The following is a 26263-nucleotide window of genomic DNA, read 5'->3' as shown; positions in this document are numbered from 1 at the left end:
GTGGCCACATCCCCACGAAGAACATTTCCAGAAAGCAACACGAACACTTAGCCCCAGTTGCCTCATGAAGGAGCAAGGCGCACTATGGCACTAAGCCGAAATGCCGTTGTGACTGGCTGAGGAAGGCGAATTCGCCTGCAGAGGGCCCTCCCCACAGTCCACAGCCCAGGTCCAACAACCCCTGGGCTTGACCTTTGACTGAGAGCTCGGACGTTTTCTTCTGTTGTTAAAGGCCGCAGATGCCTCCTCCTAGCAACTCCCAACCGACCTCAATAAACCTCTGGTCTTCGCCGGGTATTGACAAGGTCAAGAGGGGACACGATCTGTTGGGTTTCTTCTGAAGACTTCCAGGCCTTTTGTCCGACAATAGAAAGATTCAAGATGCCGAACGACGTGAACACGGCACCTAGACTGCCGAATGGTAGCCACGAGCACGCCACAGACGCACCTGACAGGAGGGGGTAGGTCAGACCTGCAGCTCATTCCCGCCTCTAGAGACTCAGGTGCGCTCCTTCAAGTACGGCAGCAATCTCTGACTCTTCATAGGCCCCCATCATCTCCAATTTCTCCATTGCAACAACTGCCATCGTTGCTTGAAGTGGATCGACTCAAGCAAGAATGCCATTTCACTCGTACAGATGTGACCGAACACCAGCCCCTTTATATTGTTGCATGGAGGGTAGCGGAAGAAGCCGACTATCCCGCTGTCCCCAGCGGTTCCAGAACTAGCAGAATGTCAGCCACAGCTGATTCTGGGACGTCTAGGTACAAGCCTACTTCCCAGGCTGAGAACCGCTGACTGACAAAGTGAAGGGATTCCAATACTGTCTCAGTCCAATCCCAGCAGATCCAATCCACTCTAGGCGATAATCAGGTGCGTAGGCCGTAGACACATCAAGCTAGATGACCGCATACTGACCGGGGGTCTAGTCGTTCGCAGGGAAAAGTCGTGGTAATGATGGAATACCCATCGAAGACAGCCCGAGAGATCACCACGAATTCGTTGACGTGACGCCCGAAGTTGACGAAACCCTGAGTTCGCGAACACTTGTTGCTGTTGGTCCTCTCGACATCGCTCCCGACTCTTTCCACTTCTCGAATCCAAGCGAACTGGCACTGCGAATGCCCTATCCAACGACGATCATTGAGGACACACTAAGCTTGTGCTATCACCCCATACACTCCGATCATCGGCTCCGTACCTGCGTGGCAGAATAACAAGAAATAGGATGGGCCCATCGCTTGACATGCCAAGCATAAGACCGACTTCCTTTCGTGAAAGCATCACAACCTGAAAGAAAAGGGGAAAGTGGAAGAACGTGTTGTTTTAATGGAGTTCCAGGAAAATAGGAAAAGGATTAAGAGAGGGCATAGCAGAAGAGAGCTCGGCTTAAACCACCCCACCGCCCAGAACCTGATCCTCGACAATCCTATTCCCATGTACAAGTTCATACAATGTTGTCAGCCAAGAAAGGATGGGAGAGACACGGCACAGATGCGGCGACATTACTGCAGACTTCTGTGGCAGCTCATTCCGCGAACAAAATTCTGTGCCGTTGACAGAAAAAGCTGAGTTGGCCACAAGGACTCTGTCGTGTTCCTCACTCGAGGACGAGGTTTTCCCTCTGCCTTGCCGTCTTCACGCACAGTTACCCAGACTTTTGCATCCCGTCCTCTGAGTATTTCTTCACGCTCGGTAAGAACGCTTGCAGTCATACAGGCCTCATGCATGAATTGGAGTTGCAGGATTAGTTTCAGTGTCTCGTTAGTTTCATCTCAAAATTTCGAGGTATTACATTTCGTGGCGACGAGTTTGTGCTGAGTCACGCACACCTTGAAACTTCGAGGAGACTTTTGTTTGTACACCTTTGTTGCCACCCTGTAGAATCTTCCATGGTTTGGAATCATTGTTAAGACTACAGTGTAATACAGCATTTTCATGTCCAGCGTTTCGTTCTGTTCTATGCTAGATGCGAATATTACATGCGTCTTACACACAAGCACCACATGCAGCACAGGGCGTTGCTAGGATGAATCTCCGAAACGTGAGAACATAACATGTAATATAGATTAAGAATTATTTAAATTCATAATGTACAATTGAAGGGTATACTGTTCTTGTAACACCCAATACTCGCCCTTTGAATCGTAGATTTCCGTACGGTTCATCTCAACACCCAAGTCACATCTCATCCCCTTTAGACCTTCCTAGTGGATGTTCCACTAGTGTTTTCTCCTCCGATAATTTCTGCGGCCTGCTGGGCCATGGCATAGGTTACAGCCTGTAGATGACCAGTAATGGGCACAGGGTAAACAGAAGCGTCCACAACACGGAGCCCCTTCACACCTTTGACCCTGAAATCTGTATCAACTACCTTGCCCATGGCACATGTTCCATGGGGATGATATGTGGTCCTATTTACATTGAGTAGATCAGTTAGCTGTCCTGTATAACAAATTGCAATATAGGAGGGACGAGACTGGAATCGAATGTGGAAGCGGCTTTCCCACTGAGAGACCCACCCAATCGTAGCACGAATCCGCTCATCCAAATAATCATCACTAGATCCAACTTCCATCGGCTCCGTGAATCCATATGCGGTGGGATCCTCGCCGCTGAGGATGTTCCTGCCAAAGACAGTCGCATTTCCGCCGGCAAATTCAAGTTGCGTTCGCACCATGGAGCGGAAAACATATCGATCCACCTCAGTAGCGAGATAGTTCGGGTCCGCCAGCGGGTGATCGCTGATATTTGCGGAAGCAAGCCTGACCGTACCACGCGAGGTGGGCATCATGGCAAAGGCACCAAAAATCATCTTCGAGCCGTCGTCAGCCCCGCCCTGCTGGAGCGCAAATTCTGTGAATGTACGGTTGGCTCTCAAGAGCGGATGCGTCGCCGGGTCTGGGGCTACGCCGCCTTCGTCGGCCGTGATGGCCTCGATGAGCCCGGCTTGGGGCACGCCGCCCGAGACGGGCAGCTGGATGTCCATGCCCAGCTCGAACTGCGGTTCGTCGAGTACGGGGTTGTCCGAGCCGACGGCCCAGCCCGCGCTGGAGTTGCGGAAGTTGTAGTAAAAGTAGGTGGAAGGGTGGTCGATGTAGTTCTCGCCGACGTCGGGCGCGTCCACCAGTACCTCGATTCCGTGGGTACGAAGCTCCTCCGCCGGACCGATCCCTGAAACCTTCAGCAGCTGCGGTGAGTGGATGCCGCCGGCTGAGAGGATGATTTCCCGGGCGGACATGACAGTACCGTTGGTGAGCTCGATTCCGGTGGCGACGAGTTCGTCTGTCGCGTCGCCGTGTTGTTCAATCACCAGCCTGGCTACCATTGTCTCGAGCAACACCGTAATTCCATCCAGAGGGTAAACGGCTGCCGCAATCTGTCTTTTACCATCGTTGTGATTTTCCTGCTGCATGGAAATACCGTTGGGATCGCCCACGTTGCCGTCGAGCCCGGGCCGGTCGGTATAGCCTAGCTCTCTCCATGAGGCTAACTCGTATGGCTACGAGGGGCACGTTCGGTTCGTTGATTTAATGGACTGGATATACAAAGGGCCATCTTGACCGTGTTGATCCGGGTCAAGGGTGCTATTCCACATTTTCTCCGTAGCTCGAAGGTACGGCAGCAGGCCGTCGTAACTCCAGCGACTGTCATTGACTGCATCTCCCCAGAGATCGTAGTCGAGCCTACTACCTCTGATCCATATAGCTAGGTTCATCGTCAGCTCAAGTTTCTTTTCTACACGGGGAAATGCATACCCAAACAAGATACTCACCGGCGTTTATAACGGTCCCCCCACCAAGGGCTTTACCCTGCGGCAGACTAATGGTGCGGTTATCAGCATAGACCTGAGGAACAGATGTAATATTCCAGTCGTATATTCCTCCGATCCCACTCGTCGAATTTGTCGAGTTGGCATACATAACGCTGGGGTCACTGAGGGCACTTGAGCCCGCTTCAACAAGCAAGATCCTGCGGGTTGGATCCTGCTGAAGCAGTTGGTTGGACAAGACGGACCCTGACAGTCCGCCCCCAACGAGTATGAAGTCCCAAAGCATGTTTACCAGCAGGCGTTGAGAGGCTTTAGGCTCGAGGTGTCCAAGTTGGAGGAATATTCTGACGGCTGAAGACAGTGGTTTTAAGTTTCCTGGCAGGATTGGCAGAGGCCCTCAGTCACAAACAGGCGATTCTAAACTTCCTTGGATCCAGGTATCTCTTAAAATAGTCTCACATACCAGTGGGTCAGTAGTATGCGCTACGGCGGATATCCTCCACCTTAACTCCTGTTGGTACGGCCTGTAACAGGCGACTGATCTTCACACCGCCGTTCGCACGGTGGTATTCCGGACGGGGCGGGTAGAGATACCAGGCCAATCTACAATGCTCAGCAATCTCAAATTTTAGCGCCTCCACAAGGTGGATGCCAACGCGAAATGTATGAGTGGACATCTCAGATCTGGCCTTGTCTTCCTTGACTTGGAGGTTCACTTTCTCCCAGGCCGTAGCAGAAAGTCCAGTCCAAACTTTGTACCAGCAATAGCATCCATTCATTGCTATAAGTACGTGAGACCGATGTAATGTCCAAAGGGGTGAAAAAAAGACTGTTTGCAAGTATTAGCCCATTGCAGTCCTAGGAAAATTTGCTGCCACCCCCCTCTTGTATCACATACAATTCAAGTCTTTTGCATCGTTCTGATGAATTTTGTACCTAATTTTTCACAGAACTCAATTGAAAATTGCGTGCCGGAGCGCCTGTCCCTGGCCATTGTGATATAACTATCTCCTATAAGAGATCTTCGGGAAGGGGCGAGGGCTGATTAAGCAGATGCGTCTACTAGTATAGATGTGATACCTCGGTAAAGCCCTTCCTTGATAAGGATTCAGATTTCTGCTCTAGTGCACAATCTCCACAAATTAGTATGTCGAAGTCAATGATACCGTTTGACTAGACTTGAGGGCAATGCTACCAGTCAACTCTGCCTCAAACTCATTGTTGAGCCTCCAACCCAAGATTGTGCTTTCCGAGGATCCACCACTCATCATGAAAATAGCCAAGATGATTGCAACACAAGGGTAAATAATAGCCGTTTTCTAGATGAAAATCTAAGGGTAATATAACCGGTGGTGATCTAGACACAATAGCCACTGGCACTTCTGCGAATGGCAAATAGCATTGCGGAGCAAGCTGATCTAGGATCTCTTTCCAGTGGAGCAAACAGACGCATCCGTCGAGCGCCCAAAGAACATGTCACATCCGCTATGGGTGTGGGCAAGGTCACAACAGTGATCTACTTGCCAGGAGGTACATATATAATGCTTGAGAAAGGTTGATCTTGAAAAATTCAAGATGCCAGAAGCTTTCGTTAAGATTATAGCAATATCCTCAAATAAAAATGATCACCCCTGAGTTCCCATAATTCTAGTAGGGGAGAAAGGGGAACTCACAGGTTGACTCTAGCACCAGAGATTATGCTATCTACGAGGAGCTTAAATTCCGTCCCATAATAAACCGGCTCCCTAGTGCTCCAGCTTTAGTCTTTGCTGCAACATCTTTTTCAACTCAGCACAGCTAAATGAGGAGGAAATACATAATGAGAAGGAGTAATGCCACCCTCATTGTCTTTTTCCAATTAAAGTGTTCCTAAAATATATATGATGTGAGATATCTTTTTCTGCCTCGTTAATTGTAGAGCTTTAGGGAGGATTTCTCGTCCAAAGTCAAGAACTTTGATGTGTCCGCAGAGCCAAATTCGTACCTCACGACTCACCGTCGAGGCAAGATAATTTCCCAAGATTCGTCAGGGTCGGATGTCTGTTTCAACTATGGATTGAAGCATCAGTACGTTGACCACAGTGGAAGAGATTCTCCAGCGATTTCGTCGGGAATGCCCGTGCCTGAAGTCTGCAAAGAAGCTACCTCAACGCTCCTCAGACCTGCAAGGGCCAACCAAGAACAGGGATTTCTTGCCGAAAACAGAATGTCAAAGCTGAATAATTAGATGTGTGCCAAACTATTCAAGTCATCTAAGAAGTTGACGAAGCCCATGTAATTGAACCTCATATACCTATCCACTGGCGCTGCAGCTCTGACCTCAGAGCTCGGATTAAGCTTAAATCTAAGGTTCTCAATAGGGCAGAAGGGGTGATCGGCTCCAACTTTTGCCTTTCAACCCGCTCGGTCCAACAGCCTGCAAGGATCAGGTATACTTCTAAAAACAGATCTATCAGCAGGCGCCATTTTTGAGAATTGGTGAGCCGCATGAATTGTGTGTAATTTTTAGTATATATAGCCCATGGAATACAACCCAGGCCTATGCTCTTTCTTGTCCTGAGATGCTCCTGCACATTGCATTTCCTCGTGTTGCATACCCAACAGTTTGCCAAGGCTTTAAATACGAGAATGTCACCTCCACTTTGCCCACATAGGCTGGTCCTCGATCGGCAAAACCGCATGTTTTCTCTAATAATGCGAATTGTGGGTCACGGAGATCGGCATGAAAATGGGTCGTCAGTTCAGGAGATCATAAATAGACCTCGGAAGCAATCTTCCTTTATAAAGGCGCTCAGGTCGGCCGGCCGAAATGTAATTACACGCTCGCTTGCTTTCCTTCTCATCCCTATTGAGCCGCTCGTTCGTTCTGCAAGATGAGGGTGTCGCGCGCTATTTGGGCAGTGCTTCTCGGAAGCCGGACCGTCGTGTCGTCCACCTCGGCCGATCAGTCTCCGAAAAACATCGTCCGCGGAGCCTATATTGTGGAACTCGACAACGATGGTGATGGCCCCGACTCTCTGTACCAGACCCTAGCCAGCGACGACAGAATTGCTGTGGACCACCGCCGCGACCTTCGGTCCAGCATCTTCAACGCCGCGTCGTTCCAGGTTCGGGATGCTGCGACAGATGGCAGCCACGATGCAGAGGGTTTCATGGAGAAGGTCAGGGCTAAACGCAACGTGAAGAATGTCTGGCCAGTGCGGACCGTCTACATCAACCAGGAGGTTCCCAAGCCCTCCCGCATGCACAGCCCTGTTGGTCGGCGGCACGAGTCTCGAGATGTGGATGAGAGCAGCAACACAACCACGTTCGCTCCTCACATTCAGACACAGATCGACAAGCTACGCGCAGAGGGGTACACAGGCAATGGCGTTCGCGTTGCCATTGTCGACAGCGGTGTTGATTATACGCACCCAGCTCTGGGCGGGTGTTTCGGCCCCGGGTGTCTAGTCGAGGGTGGTTACGACTTCTCAGGAGATGAGCTTAACCCGGAGACTGGCATTCCCGCGACGCCTGATGAAGACCCGTACGATCCCTGTATGGGCCACGGGACCCACGTCGCTGGGATTGTCGCTGCGCAGGCCAAAGACAACGCGCTCGGTTTCTCTGGCGGCGCCCCTGGCGTCAAGCTCCTCGCGTACCGAGTCTGGGGCTGTGGCGGCGGCAGTACCAACGAGTTGATGATTGCGGGTTTCAACAGGGCATATGAGGATGGCGCTGATATCATCAGCTGCTCCAACGGCTAGTACGTTTTTGAGACATCCTTTCGACCATTCCCATGCCCGGAAGAAAGTTACTGACCATATGCACGTGATGCAGTCAGTCGGGTTGGGCACAGGAAGCGATCTCGGTTGCTGTCGCCCGTATCGTCGAGGCAGGCGTACCCGTCCTAATCTCTGAAGGAAATGATGGGAGTTCAGGCCTCTTCAATGCTCTCACCCCCGCCGTGGGTGCCGGCGTCGGCGGAACCGGTGCCGTCCAGAATCAGGTTCAGCCCATCTTCGAGACGGCCGCATCCTTCACCGTCGGCGACGCGTCGTCGAATGCGACTGAGTCTGAGGAATTCGGCTTCGTGGCTGGTGAACCGCTTTTCAGCGAAGACAACCTGATCCTCGATCTTCACAACCTCGGTTCCGACGCCTGCAGCCCTCTGCCTGACGACACGCCGGACCTGGCTGCGAAATTGGTCCTGCTTGAAGTTCCTGACTCTAGGGCGACTAGATGCTATCCGATCGACCAGGCCACTAACATTCAAGCCAAGGGTGGCCGCTATGTCTTGTACTATGCAAGGGACAATACGTAAGTCTCCTTCGTGCACCAGTCGCAGTGCTGAGCCGGAATGTCGGACAGTGAAGTTGACATCGCTTCGCAGCACTGTTGATGAACAGTTCCTCTATGTCGATGGAATACGAGGTGTTGGCACTGTCCCTCCCTACAGGGGCGCAGCTTGGAATGATCTGCTGGCTCAAGGAAGCAGAATCACAGTCTCGCTGCCAAGTCTCAAAAACACCAGCGCCGTTAACCAGACCACTTCACCGACCTTTTACTACGAAGAGGTGGAGAGTAACGTCCAAGGCGGTAGAATCAGCGAATTCACAACTTGGGGCCCATCTTGGGAGCTCAACCTGTCGCCTCAGTATCTCGCGCCAGGTGGGCAGATCCCAGGGCTGTACCCTGTGGTGATGGGCACATACAAGATCATGTCTGGTACTTCCATGGCCGCTCCACATGTGGCTTCTATTTATGCTCTGATCAAGGAGGCAAGGGGATCCAGTGACCCGAAGACGATTCGTAGCCTTCTCTCGTCCACAGCCAAGCCGCAAGCTCCGATCGGGAGCGCCAACAACACCACAGGACTCCTTGCCTCTGTTGCACAGCAGGGCGCAGGTCTGGTACAAGCTCATGATGCGGCACACTCGACTATAATCCTTGGCTCAGACGGCATCGCTCTCAACGACACCGACAACTTTGTGGGCACTCAATCGTTCAGCATTCAGAACACCGGCTCCAGCGACGTCACTTTCACTTTGGGACACGCCAAGGCAGTGACCATGAACACCTTCCGGGAGGGTTCCAACGGAGCGTTGCTGGCCTCAAATACAGCAGCTGAAGCATGGGCCGAGTTGTCCTTCAGCACTGACAAGGTCGTTGTCCCGGCCGGGGGCTCCGAAAACGTCACGGTGACGGTCACTCCACCCGAGGGCCTAAACGGCACGCTTCTGCCCGTTTACAGCGGCTACGTGACCCTCAAGTCAGACGAACAGTCACTCGTCCTGCCTTACCTTGGAGTCGTGGGCAGCCTGGTGTCAACACCGGTGCTTGAATCAAGGAACGTGTACCTTGCGAATTACAACACCCGCGCCGAGGCCAACAGGACGTACACGATTGCGAAGCCCGATCCCGAAGGCTTCATCAACACTGACCGCGGCGACCAGGCCACAGTGCCCAATGTCTCTATCCAGCCGACTGCGGGCACAGCACAGCTGCGGATCGACATTCTGGCTCTTTCTTCGGCGGTTAACAGCACCGGCCTCCCGACTACCCCCTTCTTTGACCGGTTTGAAAGCGTGGGAACCCTGCCAGGCTACCCCGTCCCATACGCACCAAACGAGAACCGTGCGGCGTTTTTCAAAGGTCGCACGGCAGACGGGAAGGTGCTGCCTGAAGGGGCATACCAGCTTGCCGTGTCTGGTTTGAGGGTGTTTGGCAACGCGAGCAGCGCGGAGGATTGGGATACCGTGAAGACGGTCCCATTCAACGTGAGATATGCTGCTGAGTAGGTAGCTCAAAGGACACAATTGAATTGACTGCAATTGGTCTCAATCACCCAAGTACAAGAGCAAGCTGGTATATCCTTTGTGCCTGATGTGAGCGACTACAAACTCGATAAAAGTATATTCGAAATAAGGCAGGCAACGTGGCGACGAAAATAGCGAGGCTATCCAGCAAGCAGAAGAGACATTTTCACTCATCATGCTATTTCTAGGTGCACATGAGATCGTCACAGTTCCACTACAGGTAATTACTCGACGTGTGATGAGCTTCAGCACGAAGTTAAATGGTCTGAATTGAACAAGATGCACGGTTGAGTGGCGCTGCTCGCTTTGCGGCAGACATCATTTCTTACTGTAGTTCTCATACTTACAGAACACCAAGTCGTGCCTACAATTCTAATTACATAGTTGCCTCATGATTTCGGGCCACTCCGGCCCCAATTCCATACCGACTGCTCGGGATGCAGGTGAAAGAGATAGACCGGTTTCCACCGGACTTTTGAAGGCCACCCGAGAAAGCCGCTTGAGGGAACACTCAACAGTGCAAACTTGCTGCTGTCCTACTGCCGGTCAGACTATACCGAGGTAGATACCAAGTCGGGTCAAAGAGATGACGCTCAGGTCAGAGGCTCAGCATGCATTGGTGCAATACGAAAAGAAGGCAACCAATTCCTAGCAGAAGTCTAGAAACCCCAGTTTTCGTGGACCCTTGTACCAAGGCAGAGGCAACGAGGCATCTGCAAAGCCTCCTTTGAAGACCTGACGATCCAAGTTGTTGAAAGTCCCGGCCGGTCAGGTGCGTCTCCTACTTTCGGACGCCCCCAGGACGATCAGTGTGGCCCAAAGCAATAGAAATTTAACGGATGAGACCTTGAATCGGACTCGGGGTTCTACTCGGACTCCGCTTGTGCATCTGACCTCTAAATTCGGGGATTTCAATTACGCGGTGCCGGGGCTGAGCCTCAGCTGCGGCTTGAGTCTAAAGCTCACCCCAGCTGGGGCAACTGGTGATAAGGCCAAAAGCTTACGAAAGCTAGCAAAGTAACAGTTTGTACTTACACAAGAAAACAGGGTAGCCAGCACTTTGTTTCAAATGGCTTGAATAATTGGGTCTGTATTAGAATTAGTTGTGGGAGCAAGAACATACGTACACTGTCAGCTGACGCTGGCTCCATTACCAGGCAAGCGAGAAACCCGAGACATTGCATACTCGGGCACGGAACGGTCTACTCCAGAACAACGCCAGAGAGCCAAGCTTTGGACATTTGGCCCTCGGTGTCCTCGGGAACGGAGTAAGGTACTATTGCTCAGGTGATTGGCGATATCAGTGAGACAGTTCTGCTAAAGATCAACTAGTGAAGGGGAGGGGGTCAAACCCTGGTTCCTCATTGGCATCTTGAGTCACCACTTCAGTACCACAACCTTTTCAACAGCCCCACCACATCTCCGAGAGTTTCCAGCCCGGGGTGTAGTTAACAGGGCAATTGTGTCGATTTGTGCTGATCACAAAGGGTTATATATGACCAAGCACTTTGTATCTAGGTACCCGGGCAATTAGTCATGGCTGATGATTCACACCACTTAATCGAGGATGATCACCACAAGGCAACAACAGCTTTGTGCCTGTTGTAGTATGAGGCCTCTCTTCTCTTATCCCCCTTCCCCCAAACCCAGTTTTTCGTTCCGCTTCTTTCCCAATGTGCAGGGGCGATGAAGCGGCCTCTCGTCTTTGAAGATTGTAATTAATTGACTAGGAAAATGGTTGAGCGAAATCAGACGCTAGGGGACATGATGCATCGCCCTTGGTCCTTTTTCTCTCAGCCTGTAAACATTAATGGGAAGGAACTACTTACTGAGGAAGGCCCGTGCACCCTCAAGCAAACAGCTCCGTTTGCAATCGCGTCCCATAGCCTGCAGAAATGAAAACACAATCCCACAACTGTCAACCAGATTTGTTTGCACTGGTGTAGGACTGCAAACAGTCCAGAGCAAGCGCCAAATGTGTGGCAGGGCCTAGAGCTTGTGAGAGGAGCGACAACTCAACATGTCTTGGTCTCCGTCAGAGGCGCGTTCCTTGCCCTCCTTGAGACCAGGTCAATTTCCACCTCCTGCAACCTCGCGAGGGAAGCCGACACCTTTGGGAGATTCGCGATTGCACCGGTCATCCACAAAAGCCCACATTTCACAACTCGAGAACACGGCCGAATCCCAAAAGTTGCCCAAGCCTACATCCACCGGTGCCCAGAGTTCAGACTACCTTCAGCTGACCACCTTCACCAAGCGCAAAGAAGCTCCCACGAGCGAGAAACTAGATTCAGCACGACCATCCAAGGCTCCCAGGCTCCCCGAAAGATCCTTGAAAGATGGATCCGGACCGCTTTCTTCATCTCTGGGTCCTAGCCATGCCCCTTTCGCGGCAGCTCCTTCCAACAGCCAGCCATTCTTCAGCCTAACGAATCAAGAGCTCAACACATTGAGGAGGAATATGGGCAAGGGAGCTAGCTACAAGCAATTCAGAGACATCACCGTGGCGCGAGAGCTGGACCGCCTTGGCCGTGGTTGGGATGGATACCTCCGAGCCAGGGACATGGCAGAGGAAGAAGGCAAAACCGACGAGTTTTGGCGCCACATCAGTCTTGAGCTCAACGCTGTTTTGTCAACCACGCAGTTTCGCCCCGGGGCGATATCGATAGAGACAGCTGCTCTGGTCGCGCAGAGCAACTACACCGCTTCTATTGGAAGGATGCGGCCTGAAATTGCGGCCGAGATTCGGCGGATGAGGGTGAGGTCACGGTCAAATCTCCCCGACTCGGGCCTGGCTGGTCCAGACTCCGATTCGTGCGACTCAACAATTGTAGGACTGCCTTCATGTTCACCACCCGTTCCCGAAGCCGACTCACAATTTTGCCAACGGGGAAGTCCTGACCCCGTTCCGGTTTCCCGACCAAGGAGAGTCTTGAAACGGCCAGACTATAGAATACCACCATTGTTCGAAAGCAGCCCGGAACCGCCGTCGAGCCCGGACCTGCCGCCTAGGACGCCCTCGCCTACGCCTCGAGAAATTTACAACAGGACGCGGCCGAAGTTCATCCAATACTCGTGTGAGTGGAACGGATGCAAGGCGAGCCTAAAGGACTTGAAGACCCTCAAGAAGCACATCCACATCGTGCACGCTAAAGAAGCCAGAGACACTTTGTGTTGCGGCTGGGGGTCCTGCGTCACCAATACTCCGAGAGCGTATGAGTCTCCTGAGGATCTCGAAAACCATTTCGAAATCTTCCACTTGGAACCACTCAAGTGGAGTCTTGGTGACTGAAACAAAAGTCGCGGGGCTGTGGCGAAGGCTCCTGGCGTACGACATCCCATGTAAGCCCTGGGATTGGAGCCCAGATGACGCCGTCTGTGCAGTCCCCTCAATCTAGAGTCTAAAAGAGTGGCGCTTTAGTAGGGAGTCTCCGGGATCCTCCGTCATGCAGCGCTGAAAGCGCCAACTGCATCCGACGATCGGGGGGAATTCGGAGACTGTGAGGTTTAGGGAGAAGAAACATCCGGAAGCCACTGGCTTCTGCATCACCAGCAGCGCGGCTTTTGTTGTCATTCATTTTTCTCTACGATAATTCGTGTATTTGATCCAGTCTGCCTATCACGAGGAGTTGTGGATTAATCATGTCCTGGTGGGACCGTCAACCCGAGAGGTGTCGGAGACAATAATCAAGGACACAATGAGTTATGTAGATAGTTGCATGGGCTGGCTGCGTCACAGGATCAAGTTACCTTGTCTCAATGCCAACCGCCGGAAACAAGTATCCAGATGCCCAGTCTCAGTTCATAGGTGAAACCCGGGTTGTTCATCAATGATGCTGCAGCCAAAGATGCTTACCTGGGGTAACAGTCCCCGCTTCATCGGACGGTCATCCGAACAACCGACGCAATCACCATCCTTGAGATTCCGATGCAATGTTTGGCGGTCTACAGGTGCTATTCGAACACACAAAGACAACGAATTGAATCCCCAAATCGTAACATGCAGGTCTGGGATCTCCTCTGTGGCTTGCCAAGGCATTCAAGGAAAGTCTTTCGCCCGAGATCGCAGCGAGACAGATCATGCGGTTTCGATCCTGAATGTGGAGGTCGCGCATGCCACTGCCTAATGCATATTGGAAATGCAAGACTTGCAGTTCCTGTGCAGACACGGGCTGCCATGCGCATCCGGGATCTCAGTATTGGACAAGCTTGAAGGCAAAGTTGCCGCATGTCGCCTCGCTAGTGTGTTCTGCTTTTGTCAGAGGTATTCAATGGTCCAAAAACAGGCAAAAAGGCGAGAATAAGGCAACAAGGCAAATGCCGAGTAGAAGCGTCTACACTAGCATGTACTGAACTTTTCTACTCCTGCAGGTCATTGCCACACACTTGCTTCTGCTCTTCCGCCCCACTGCTGTATGTTCAAAGTGTGAAATGTGGTTGGGGTGGGCGCATGTGGGCGCTTGCAGCCTGCAGGGAAGCGCGAAGTATCATATCAGGTAACCTGCATATTGTGATATGGCAGCCTGATACGTGTTGATAGCTATGGACTTCATTTTCAGTGAATATCAGAAGAGCGGTCAATGGCAAAGGTAACGGAGAACTGCATTGCAGTTTTGAAGTTGGAAATATGCCTCGAGCTAAAGCAACGTCCCTGATGCTTGGCTGGGGGCGAAGATACTGCAAGTCATCATTATCGGTATGAGATAGTTCATCTCACAGCATGTCATCACACAGAGGGCCATTCCCCAGGAAGTCTAGCCCAGGGGAGAGCGGGAAGTCCCAGAGGAGGCTATCCTAGAGCAGGCAGCAGGTTATCCCAGAGCCTGTCCATCCTCTTCGACATTCGGAGGTTAGAAGAGCATAACTACATATGCGCTGTGCTATATTTTACCGTCGTTTGCTGGTTTTGAATGTCCATAATCTGATTTAAATGTGAACTGAAATGAACAGGTAGCTTGAAGACCGCAAAATAAAAGCTGGCATCACGTAAACCGTTGTATTAACAAATGGCATCCTTAAAATTATGCTGCTATCAGGTTCTTCCTGTTTTTACGCCCTAATGTAAAGAAGCGGCTGGGCACATGCACTCAATTCCCATTGTTAAACAACCATCATAATGCTAAACAACAATGAAAAACGTGAGGAGAGCTCCCCAGCCTTTGTGCCTCACTCAACGGAGTTGTGACAAACAATACAAGCCAGTGCTTCTGAAAGAAATTTCAATTAGCACTTGAAAGTTTATTTTGAATACACCCTAGTCCCTTTTCAAGGCCTTTGTCTTATACTGTCATTAATTTGTAACTTTGAAAGGCTTACCGAGGTATACTATGACCATGTGTGTTTGGGAACAACAAATCAAGCGCATCCTTAATGCTGTTGTTTCTTTCAAGGCCTATAAGAACTCAGACCAACTTCCACAAGCCTAATGGGAGACAATTGAGAATATCCTCAACGAAGTGGTATACTCATGAGCACTTTCACATCAGCTGGCACTCAGCTCACTTAGCAAAAAAAGGACTACCGCACAACTCAACCAAACATGGCCAGGACGAGGACCCCCTCCACTTTGAAGCCATTTGTGCCTATTCAACCAAAGTCGATAAGCCCTGAAGACCCCGAACTTCTGGCAAAACTTCAGGAGGTTGACAAAACTATTGAAGACGCTAAAAAGAAGAAGGAGGTACTCAGTGCCATTGCTTCCGAGCTAAAGGATGCTAACCATCATGAAGCACAGCAAGCGGCGGAGGATGTTGAGCAGGCGGGCAAAATTTTAGCTGATCTCATTGCTTTACGTTACAATGTCCTTGGAGGTAAGTAAGTATGTTTCTATCCCCCCTTGGCATGATCTCTGCTAGAAAATATAATTGCGCATCTTTTGAGCCGAAAGAGTAAATACCCCGTTTTAATTTGAAAGTGTTGATCTATGAGAGACAATTGTATGTTGATTCTAAGTCTGGTACTATTATTCGGCTTGATATTACATGCTTTCCGAGGATTGGATGAAGCCAAAGGCAGTGCACATAAAGTAGGAGTTCAGACCAATCTAGAACATAGGTGGCAACAGGACCCAATGTCAACATAAAATCTAGAGCCCATTACGATACGAAAAATACGCAATACATGAGAGTGAACATCTGGAGTGCGATCAACAAAGACATCTAGTATCACAGCCGTTCTGACGGTTCCGCCCGCAAAATTGCGTTATGGCCTCTGATTCACTTCGAACCCTTGGGCCATCGAGATTGGAATCCCATGTACCAGCTTATGCCCTATCTTCGTGGTGAGTAAACAAATTCAGAGAACATGAATTGTAACAGATGTAGAAGTCTGGATCAAAATTTCGTTCTGATGGCCTGTGGCTTATTGAGTCATCCGGGCTTTGAGCTGTAGCTCAAGTTCTGCAGCAAGGATCCTCTTATTCGGGTCCTGCTCCAGCATATCAGCCAGCAGGCCATGGACCCCTTCAGTCAACACCTGCCTCCATCCTTCAACTTCACTGAGCCAGCTTCTCATCTCCTCTAGCACCAGTGCATTGTCAAACACGTGCGGCAGGATCCATCCTCCATCCGGCAGCTTGACGTACTTGAATGCAAATAGCATCGTCACACCCAAGGCCCAGACATCGGCGGCACTGCCCTTGGTTCGCTGGAGAAACTCAGGAGGTGCGTAGGGTGGCGTCCCTGATGGGTTGAACCAGTTTTCCGGTGGCAATTTATGGTTCAGCGCGGCGCCGAAGTCGATCAAGACGCTGTGCTGGGTCACCTGGTCCCACATAATGTTATCGGGCTTGACATCATCATGCGTGATGGAGTTTGCGTGTAAGTGAGCTACAGCACTGGATATTTGCTTCCATAGTGTGGTTGAGTCGCCTTGGGGGAGTGTCGATTTCCGGTGGCTATCCACGTACTTGTCCAGACTCCGGCCCGGCTCGGCGCGTAGTGTGAGAGTAAAGCGACTGAGATCTGCATCCCAAAGCTGCGTAATGTGCTCCTGTACCGAGGTGTTGAGCAAGTATCGAGCAAGGGATTTCTTTGCTGTGAAAGACGACTTACGTGGGAAGAAACGAGTTTCAGTGCATCGACTTCGTTGCGAAAACGTGGCTTTGTGCGTGGATCATTTTGGTTTCGGCATCTTTTGATGATTGCGACCCGCCCGTTGAACTGGCCAAGCTCTATGGTTGAGTGATATGTCTCCGTGATGAGTGTGGAAGAAGATGGGTTGTCTGGCTTGGGCTCAAGGTGGCCTGCCAATGATGTTGAGTTGTCTCCGTCCATGATAGAGGTATAATTGGGTCCCACGGATGAAGCGTGAATCACAATGCGGGAGTGAAGTTTCCATGAACAAATCATTCAAATTGGCGTTGGGACGAGGTCTTCTCGTGAATGAAGAATCGGACTTTTTTCCTGCTGCCGCTGGCCACAATCCTTCAATCCCCCTCACATTGCCCAATCCGGTTGGCGGATTGACTGGCACACTGGCTGACTACACGTCCTGACCAACCAGGCCTACTAGTACGGGGCAGATGACTCAGGCCGCAAAAAACTTTGTAGAATAGGCCATGGACACTCAATACGCTCTACAGCTGCGTACCACGGAGTTTTGACAACTCGTTTAACAAGATTTACAAAGAACTATTTAAGAACTGCCGGACAACGACAACAGAATAGCGATTTACTTGTTTTGTTTCCTTTCTAAGATAAATTGTGTATAATGCAGAATTGATGCGTGTATTTCTTGGCTGAGAGCTGTGTCGTTATAGTTGAGGTGCTCTAAGTTGATATATTGATGTATTGTTCACATATGCAACTTCGAATTCCCTTAAGCTCCTTTAAGTTCCATCAACTCACACGTCTGCTGCTTGCGAATGATGCTGCAGCCTGATGTCAATGGAAAAAGAAAACCAGGAAAAGTGTATATACCTAGGTACATTACTCCCGTCAAAACGGCTCCACTGGTATCAAGAAGCAAGCGTGTGTGCTGGCTGTGATATTAATGAGGCAGATCCACGGGCATGAGTCCCCGTCCTACTTCCTTCGATTTATTCTGTCTTTCTCTTCTGCAAGAAGCAGTCGATTACCTAAGACAAACCTCTTGTCGGAGGCGCTGCATTTGTCCCTTTTATGTGCTCGTGATGTTGGTGACCGCGGCTGATCAGAAGACGGCGCCGTCCCAAGGATGAGAAAAGCGATTGGGATCACAAAATCATCGGCTTTGGCATTTTCTCGGTCGAGTACCACGTTTGTCCAAGACACACGACCTCCGATCCAAGGAAAAACAGTTGATTAGCGATGAGGACAACAATCTTCTAGCTGCACGTACGACCGACCATGGGATGTGAACGTGACAACATTCAGAAGATTCTTAAGACTCAGATTGCAACATACAAACTCGTTCTCCACATTGATCTGCAGTATTTGCTATGGCCACTTCTTATTACAATGGGGGCCTAGTCTGACAGATGTTGAATGATTGTGCCTTCTGCATGTGTGGAAAAAGCGAACGCTTAATCCATCAGCCGGATTAAGCCTTATACCGTAGGTACTTCAACACACCCCCTAGTTCGCAAGGTGGTACCCACTAAGTAAAGTATATGCTATGATAGCCCCTGTATACATAAGACGCTTTGCCTGGATTATATACCTTAAATGCACTTATATAAGCAGTGCTATTTAAACGGCAAGTAGTTCTTAAACCTGCGAACTTTTTGGCCTTTAAACTCAGAACCTTTACGAAACCTAAATGTAAGGGGCTTAACCCAGGGCGCTTAATTTAGTATAGCTTAGGGGAATATAGCGGTTAATCGCGCTATATGAACGAACCAAGGGCTTATAACTGTGGAAAAAGCGAACGCTTAATCCGTTAGCCGGATCAAGCCTTATACCATAGGTACTTCAACAGCATGTGCATGTGGAATTTCATGACCATTGAGAGTCCTCCTAGCGCATGGAGCTTTTGAGAGAGCTACTGAGCGGAGCTGGAAGATGTGCTATGCTCTGAGTAGACTTCCCCTGAAGTATTTAAACTACATGAAGGCATGCTGTCAAATCAGTTATCCACAACGACGAGCACGGACGTTGATGCCGATGGGACCCGGTGGAGAAGATGGAGACTCGGCAGTTACCCGCCGGGGAAAGCTCCACATCGCCGGCAGGATCGGGAATGCCAGGACGCCGAACGGGAAGCTGCAGGGCCAGGGACAAGAGCGACGTCGTGCAACGCATTGCTGTGTTTCAGCGCACTAGGGATTGTGCATGCAGATGGACGGGCAGCTGAAGGGTGTGTTGAGCTGGCATACATTCGTGACGAGCCAATGTGCTTGTGTCGTCAGGATTTCCGTCTCATGATGTTGCAGAGCGCAGATACCTCCGGCGTCACCGAGTTCGGCCTGCGAATTTCGATGGGCCTGGTATGTCCTGTACGCGTAGCCCCAGACATGCGGTCGGCTGGCATTCGCTCGCACGCACGCAAGTGACTGACTTGAGCCCACAGCACATTCCTGACCATTGGTCCTCAGGTGACGTCAAGGCCCAAGAGCGGTCGCAGGCCCAGGGTCGTCCCTGTGATCCGTGCAGCAGCTAGGCAAGCGCGCTAGCTTCAAAAAGCTTAGCCGGCTGGGACAGGGCTGTCTTAAGGCCCCACGGTTGGACGGCAACCCAGTTTTCATGGGCCCTGTCGTCATCCACCTGGGCAGAGCAGCTGCTTGTGGGACGACCGCGACAGCGACAGCGACGGCGTCCAGCTTGTGTGCTCCCTCCCGTGCGATGCGATGGCGGGGACCCAGGCGCATGTTTAACTGCCGTGTGACCCTCGCACCGCCGCTCCCTGGCCGACCTCTGCTTGTCCCGTCATCCTGGGACGCGCAACCAACCCATCCAAGCATTTTCCAATCCGCTCTTCCGTTCGGACGGAACCTGCGACTCGCCCATAAGTTTCAAGGGCCCATCTTCGTCCGGAGTTACTAGCCCTTGCAAGGTTCTGCATTGACCCTCGGCGAGCTTTCAACTTTGACTCCAACTGTCTTGCGATTCGTGCACAATCCTGCCAACCTCTTCTTCACCTCAACAGTGAATAATATAAAGACGTCGCCTGGCCCAAGCGGTGGAACACCAGCGCGAACCTTGTCTCAGCGCCAGAAACAATTCATCTCGCGGTCCACTTCCAAGGTATGCAAAGACCTGCCCCCCGCTCGCTCTCCCGGAATTCTGCAACCCCATCCTCCCACGGTAGACTGGTGCTGCATTCCATCGCGCTGACAAGATCTACTCCCTCAGGACGCCGAGGCCACAGCAGCCTTTCTTCTGCGCTCCTCGCGATTCCTGTGCCCGACACAACCATGGCCGGCCGTAGGTGCTCTCGCAGTCTGTCAATGATGCCAGTGACATGCTGACCTGTCGAGCAGATCCATCCCTGGGCGGCGTCGCCCTAATCTTCCTCGCCGGTTCTATAGTAATGATCTTCTTCGTCATCCTCTCCGGCGTGACAACGACTTCACCTCTCCAAGACACCTACTTCCTGCGAGCAGACACAGCTGGCATCACCGGTGCGCGCGACACCTCGCAATGGACCTACTTCCATATCTGCAGCCCCGGGAACGTCGACTGCACACGAGCGAGCCCTGCTATGCCATTTGGCCACGCTTGGGCGGACGATGCCGATAATATTCCAGACGGACTGGGCGGGTGAGTGCTATTCCCGTCCCACGAAGTACACCGCCGGGCAGTAGCTAACATGGACCGCAGGAGCTTCGCGGGCAACACGACCTCCAAGTATTACTTCTACATGTGGCGCTTTGGCTGGGTCCTTTACCTGATCGGGCTGTTCTTCGACGTGCTCGCCTTCTTCTCGGGCTTCCTCGCATGTTGTGGCCGCCTGGGTGCCGCGATCTCGGGACTGGTGTCATTGGTTGCCCTCTTCTTCTACACCATCGCCGTCTCGCTCATGACAGCCACCTTTGTCAAGGCTCGAGACGCCTTCCTGGCTGACGGCCGCACCGCCACCATCGGTCGCTACGCGTTCGGGTTTAGCTGGGGTGCGTGGGCTGCCTTGTTCATCGGGACCGTCTTGTTCTTCCTGGGCACGCGTCACCGCGATGGCGTCTCTTCCCGCCGCTTCGGAAGGAGCCGGAGCACTAGAAGCCATCGCTCCCATGACCTCGGCGGCAGGCGAGTCAAGGACGATTACTCCTAAAGTTTGACCGACCGCCCATTGGCGTCCAAAAAGGGTCCTCATCGAATAGGGACTTAATCGTGATGGGACCAGGATAGCCTGGAAGGAGACCTCGTGGACTAGCGGAAACTCATCAGAAGAATGGCATAGAGACAAGTTCTCTTTTTGCGCTTCAAGACTCGACAGCGCTTTGCATATAGTTAATCCTTTCAATTCCACGCTAATGATTGCCAAACCTCTGGTCTTGCGTATTGCGTCGCATGTTAACGCGACACAGATATCGTCTCCTCACACTGGTTCGGAACGGATTTCGGCGCAACACTTCGTCCGTCACATGCGATCTCCAACATCTTCGATGCCTCCTGCACTCAAGAAATAATATGGCCAGTCCTTTGACATCTAAAAGTTTTGGCTCCACCAGAATCCGACTCGCACTTAGTTTTCTGAAAGATCATGACACCAATGTCTGTACTTCGCTTCAATCACGCTTCAACCTCTGCACATTGGGCCATGTGCTTATTGTTTGGGTGGAAAGTGCTTGTCCTACCGTAGTTTGACATGCAAATATAAGCAGCAGACGAACAACTTCTGTCACATACGACCATACCCAGCGGAAAATACGGGATCCCGTCCGCTCTCCCATAGTCAAGCCGCTGAGGTCTGGATTAGTAGTTGGGCCGGTGACGACCAGCGAATACCTGGTGCTGTATGTTTTTTGCCTTTTGAGGTGACACAATCTCTTTTTGGCTCATCGGGCCCACTGCTTGACTCGACGGCTTGCCATTTTTCCATTAACAAAGAGCAAGCTCTGGTGCGACGCGAATGAGCGTCAAGCCTTCCGTGTCAATCTCGACGGGCTCCCTGACTTTCGACCTTAAAATTGAGGAAAATGGTCTTCCGAAAGTTCCATCATCACTGGCACTGGTTTCTCGGCTGTATCTTTAACACTCGTGCTGCGATTCCTACTTTTGTCTGGGCGGAACTGGCCAATGAGGTGTAATACATGGTTGCCCAATGTTCACAGCCCCTCTGGTGGGTACCCTCAAGGTAGTCTTCTTGTAGACTGATCTGGCATGCGTGAATTATGTCTTACTTGAGCGGGAGGTGATATATCGTGGATATTTCTGTGCTAACTCCTTCTCTTGACGCCGGGCTCGTCGCTTCCACCGAGCTTCACTTTTACCCACAGCGGGACGTGGTCGCTCGTCCCCCGCTCTTGCGGTGAGTCGAGGATGCCCGTGTCGTCAATTCCCCCATTTTCATAGACACTCTTTGATGCGATGATCAGATCGACACGGTCACAACTTGACCCCCATTCGTCGTCTCCCCTCGGGTGGTACGTATACTTCCGCTCCTTGCCACGGAGAGCTCGGAAGACATCGACCCCTTGGAAGCTGATCTCCCCACTTTTCACGTCATCGCCGCCCACGTACGCATCGGCGCGTCTGTTATCGTCTTTGCCGAAGAGTTTCGTGTTGAAATCTGCCCTGTTTACGCAATGCTGCTTCGGCCAGGTCCGTAGGTTTGGATGGCCGTCCAGTTGGCCCCGAGCGACGTTCAGGTCTCCCGCGACCACAACATCAAAGCCGCGCTTCTCGAGCTGCAGGCACTCATCTCGAAGCTTGGAGTGAAATGATATCTTGAGTTCGTGACGTGTGCCCACAGTCTGGCCATTCTCCGACGAGCGGTAGGGTGCAGATGTTCCGTTTACGGCATACACGTTGATGAGTGCCAATGTGCGTAATTGATCCCTCTCTCTGTGCTCATCAGACTCAGTGTCCCTTTCGAGGCAGCCATCCGACGGACGCTGAAGTTCGACGATGCTAACTCGCCCTTCCAGGTCCCACTCTGCGTGACGGACAGTGGCAACATGCTGGCTGGCAAAGTCCTCGCGCAAAATGGTCCCCACGCCGTAGAGCTTCCCACCAAAACCCCGGGCGTTGAACTTGTCTCTAGGGAGGTTGACGTCGAGTGTGTACCTCGAGCCTGCCGTGCCTTGGTCATTTGAGCCGAGAGGTGTGTTGAGGGCCGACAGCAGAGCTGTTGGTGTCTTCTGGTCCTGCCGATTGATCTTGAGTTCTTGGAGGAACAGCACCTCCGGCCAGTCGTGCCTGGACAGAAACGCGCGGAGGGGGCTTCCAACTAAAGGGGCTTTGCGGGGCCCCGAGGTTTTGTCGGGTGGTTCCCCATCAGTAGCCCGCTTCAGCTGCCTCGGAACTGGCTTGAAGAATGATGTGATCGGAGTTGTCGACGAGGGGAGAAATGAATGGACTCCGTTGACGTTCCATGTGAAAATGCGGATGTAACGCATGCCTGACGGGGAAGTGACTTCTAACTGGCTGAAGCCCTCGCCCTTGTCTCGTTCATCCTGTCTTCGTCGCTTGGTGGGCGGCGGACTGATTTCCCTCTCCATCACACCAAGGCGCCTTCTGTTTGCATAAAATTCAACGCTGCGGCGCAAGTGACACCTGGGCTATGACTTTTGCAAACGATCAACAATGGTGCTTACGCTCGGTCATGGCCGTGCATGATCATGATATGGTTGTGGCCTCTGCAATAGTTGTACGTGTATCGTAGCGTTCAATGTAAGTTGACTTTCTAGGATTCATTTGCAGGTACGGATTGCATGGTTGAGTCTGAGAAAGGCGACGAGCATGTGTAGTAGAAGTGACGTCATGATCTAGACGGCACGAGGAGCTGGACGCCTAGTTACCTAGGAATGATTGTCTCGAAGAGCCCTGGACCTCGAGACGAAGTGGCACAATTGTATTGTGCAGTAAACTATGACCGGAGACGTGATTTCTGCCAGCAAAGGTGATTTGTGGAAATTATCAAATGAAGGCAAGGGATCTCCACCTCGAGTAATTCTGCCAACGCTTGAGAATGGATGACCCTTTGACTTCCATTTTACCACCACCTAGATCGCGGTGGTTCAATGCATTGTTTCGCTAACACTGACACAGTGTCGGCGGGGCTGAAGAGATTGCAGTCGTACGTACAGTGACTTCATTATCTGGCTCGCAGACCGCAGCGACCTCAAGCTCGACATCCACATCTGTAGCAGCAAACGGCGGGGTGAGTTTGGGTGGCGGAGATGTTGCCGGAATCGTGATCGGCTGTATTGCAGGCACATCTACCATACTATCTGGGATATGGTTCTTGCTGCGAAGTGATCCGGGTCTCTCTCCTCAGCTGGCTGAGAAAGCAGTGGCCACATTTGTCTTTCTAAGGGACAGAACGTCCCGTAGCACTGCCTCACCCGGCGGCTGAGCCAGAAGTAACATGAGAGTTGAGTACCGAGTGCTGTCAATGTATGCCCTCGAATTTGACACTACTAATGGACTTGGCCACATGTGAATTCCTCAAAGACCTGCGTGGGTAGTGTGGTGCAGTGGTATGTTTCTGGGACCGCGTACGGAAACGACCGTTGACGTCCTGGATATACTACCGCGCATACTGTATCGTACGTAGGTAACATCATGGGAAAGGATCATCCAGCGCTTGATTCCTGCAGCTACAAAAATTCATCAAGAACACAATCAGAAGAAGCTGACAACCCCGAAATGTGTGAATCGGCTTGTGGTTAAACTCGTTCCAGCGAAGAATGTAAATTACGAGGCTTGGTGCTATTCTAAGTTTCTAATGCTCTATTCTATTCTGCTCTAAGCAATGACCCTGTTTTCACGGGCGTAATCTTCACAAATTCCATGGGCTCCGGCAACTCATCCTGAGACCAACGCAGCATTCCATGCCTTAGCCAGTGGGCGTAAGTACCGGCGATATCATCGGAGCCCTGATGCGCCCTCCACAACGAACCCAGCGTGTCACCAAGCACTCGGATGATCATCCCGTGAGCCAGCTTGAAGCTGAAACTCCTCGAGAGGCACGCCTCGACAATCTCCCTGGCCAGCTTCTGGTCGTCGGTCTCGGGCTCGCCTGGCTCGGGCAGCTTCAGAGACATCAGTTCGAAAGCCCTGGGGCCGTCCCACGCGGTCATCTCGTTGATCAGCTGCGAGCCGACCATGTACTCCAACGCATAGATGTGCCGCGTCACATACTCCGGCCCATCCCAATTATCCTCCTCATCGACAGAGCTCAAGACCATGCGCATTACCTGGCCCTGAATGATGTAGTCCGTCAGATCCCTACTGTCCTGATCCGACAAACTTCGGCCTAGCAAGGGGAGGCCCCGCAGCAAGGGGCTCTCCCACATCCCCTCCGTGCTCGTCTTGCCGCCGTCCTCTGCCCAGAGTGCCAGGAGAAGCTTGTGGCAGCGCCGGAAGACGGGGCTGTCCCTTCGCGCGCACAGCAGGTAGTTTGTCAGGTCGTATTCATCGGGACCGCCCGCGTTGTTGCTGAGGATCTCCCAACGTGAGCCCGGGTCGCCCACCGTCACGTTCCAGAGCCGGTCCAGGTCGCCGATGGGCATCAGGCCTACATCCACATAGACTCCGCCGTACTTGAGGAGCAGAGGCCATCGCACGAGATCTGATGTGTGTTGCAGGGCGTATGTCCCTGTGATGGTCCCCTCACGGAATGCCTTGGGGAAGGTATCTGGGTCTTGCATGTCGAGGAAGTTGGCCACGTTACATGGTGAACCTTCTGCTCGGTCGACCACGCGTATTGTCCAGCCTTTTGGGGAGAAGCGGCGGTGGTAGGTGCGGACGGTGCGCTGTGTGTACGGGTGCATTGTGCTGTATCCCGAGTGCCAGAACAGCCAGATGTTCTTCTCTGAGGACGATGAGGGTGGTGGGGGGTTCAGCAGGGCGGCGTCAACTTCAGGGTCGGGCCTGAGATCCAACTCATGCTCCGGAATGGCGTGCACCCCTTTGGGCATCGAGTAGAGGTGGGACCCCATGTTCGTGGTGGTGGTTTCTGAGTGTTGGTTGAGATGAGTGATGACGTTTGTCATTGATGGGAACTGCCGTTAGGATCCAGGACCTTTGGAGGCTTGTTGAGGTCGGAGTCTGATGGTGGACATGAAAGGAAGCCTTTCGCAGTGGGAAGCACTCCCATTTTATTTTCATGGTGTCCCTCGACCCTGGGGATCGTGGCCGTGAGCTACATTGTTGTCAACTCGGCGCGTTCAGCTTCGATTGCCCGTTTGGGGCGGTGGATACGACGCTACAAGCCCCCGTTACTTTGGATGGATATGCCCCAGGCTTGCGCAGCGTCCTTAACCGCCGCTAGTAAGGGCTGTGCCCAAGGTCATTTCGACTCATAGCGGGTCCACCCTACTTTGTAGTCATCGAAGGTCATCAGGATTCATCCAGAGCATGCTAGCAGCTCGCACCCTTGCAACTTAAAAAAAAAAAAAAAAAAAAAAAGCACCATCCTCGCCTCTATATTGCCGGGCTTGTTGGAATACTCTTAATTTGCGTGTTTGTGTGCGAATAGTCATTGGACTAGGATCATCCAGGCACAGCATAAGCGCGGTGCTCACTGGCCGCAACACTTATATTGTCATTGTCTTGAGTAAGCAGTGCGGCTTATATCAGCTGCAAAGGATGACTGAAGTGATATCAT

The 26263-nt window shown here is 51.8% G+C and overlaps 9 protein-coding genes across 9 annotated transcripts; 5 read left to right on the top strand and 4 right to left on the bottom strand.

Annotated features, from left to right (window-relative positions):
* Nucleotides 1-381: 381 nt before the first annotated feature.
* Nucleotides 382-1218, top strand: INS49_001819 (uncharacterized protein; the record flags this gene model as incomplete). Its single annotated transcript, XM_043162640.1, has 3 exons — nt 382-461; nt 814-874; nt 931-1218. 3 exons carry the CDS (start codon nt 382-384, stop codon nt 1216-1218), a joined length of 429 nt encoding a protein of 142 aa, XP_043031146.1.
* A 980-nt stretch (nt 1219-2198) lies between these two features.
* Nucleotides 2199-4059, bottom strand: INS49_001818 (uncharacterized protein; the record flags this gene model as incomplete). Its single annotated transcript, XM_043162639.1, has 4 exons — nt 2199-2415; nt 2524-3480; nt 3550-3709; nt 3777-4059. 4 exons carry the CDS (start codon nt 4057-4059, stop codon nt 2199-2201), a joined length of 1617 nt encoding a protein of 538 aa, XP_043031145.1.
* A 2587-nt stretch (nt 4060-6646) lies between these two features.
* On the top strand, nt 6647-9553 carry INS49_001817 (uncharacterized protein; the record flags this gene model as incomplete). The annotated part of the gene is made up of 3 exons (XM_043162638.1): nt 6647-7518; nt 7593-8072; nt 8146-9553. The coding sequence occupies 3 exons, from the start codon at nt 6647-6649 to the stop codon at nt 9551-9553; spliced, it is 2760 nt and encodes a 919-aa protein (XP_043031144.1).
* Nucleotides 9554-11591: 2038 nt separating this feature from the next.
* Nucleotides 11592-12863, top strand: INS49_001816 (uncharacterized protein; the record flags this gene model as incomplete). Its single annotated transcript, XM_043162637.1, has 1 exon — nt 11592-12863. One exon carries the CDS (start codon nt 11592-11594, stop codon nt 12861-12863), a length of 1272 nt encoding a protein of 423 aa, XP_043031143.1.
* A 2247-nt stretch (nt 12864-15110) lies between these two features.
* Nucleotides 15111-15463, top strand: INS49_001815 (uncharacterized protein; the record flags this gene model as incomplete). Its single annotated transcript, XM_043162636.1, has 2 exons — nt 15111-15381; nt 15459-15463. The coding sequence occupies 2 exons, from the start codon at nt 15111-15113 to the stop codon at nt 15461-15463; spliced, it is 276 nt and encodes a 91-aa protein (XP_043031142.1).
* A 468-nt stretch (nt 15464-15931) lies between these two features.
* INS49_001814 (uncharacterized protein) lies at nt 15932-16539 on the bottom strand (the record flags this gene model as incomplete). The annotated part of the gene is made up of 2 exons (XM_043162635.1): nt 15932-16398; nt 16479-16539. 2 exons carry the CDS (start codon nt 16537-16539, stop codon nt 15932-15934), a joined length of 528 nt encoding a protein of 175 aa, XP_043031141.1.
* A 3365-nt stretch (nt 16540-19904) lies between these two features.
* Nucleotides 19905-20758, top strand: INS49_001813 (uncharacterized protein; the record flags this gene model as incomplete). Its single annotated transcript, XM_043162634.1, has 3 exons — nt 19905-19914; nt 19971-20250; nt 20311-20758. The coding sequence occupies 3 exons, from the start codon at nt 19905-19907 to the stop codon at nt 20756-20758; spliced, it is 738 nt and encodes a 245-aa protein (XP_043031140.1).
* A 1108-nt stretch (nt 20759-21866) lies between these two features.
* INS49_001812 (uncharacterized protein) lies at nt 21867-23150 on the bottom strand (the record flags this gene model as incomplete). The annotated part of the gene is made up of 1 exon (XM_043162633.1): nt 21867-23150. The coding sequence occupies one exon, from the start codon at nt 23148-23150 to the stop codon at nt 21867-21869; it is 1284 nt and encodes a 427-aa protein (XP_043031139.1).
* Nucleotides 23151-24389: 1239 nt separating this feature from the next.
* Nucleotides 24390-25595, bottom strand: INS49_001811 (uncharacterized protein; the record flags this gene model as incomplete). The annotated part of the gene is made up of 1 exon (XM_043162632.1): nt 24390-25595. The coding sequence occupies one exon, from the start codon at nt 25593-25595 to the stop codon at nt 24390-24392; it is 1206 nt and encodes a 401-aa protein (XP_043031138.1).
* Nucleotides 25596-26263: the final 668 nt, after the last annotated feature.

Source organism: Diaporthe citri, assembly GCF_014595645.1.
Source record: "Diaporthe citri strain NFHF-8-4 chromosome Unknown scaffold_1, whole genome shotgun sequence".
Classification (NCBI taxonomy): Eukaryota; Fungi; Ascomycota; class Sordariomycetes; order Diaporthales; family Diaporthaceae; genus Diaporthe; species Diaporthe citri.
This window is presented reverse-complemented; position numbering and strand designations above follow the sequence as displayed.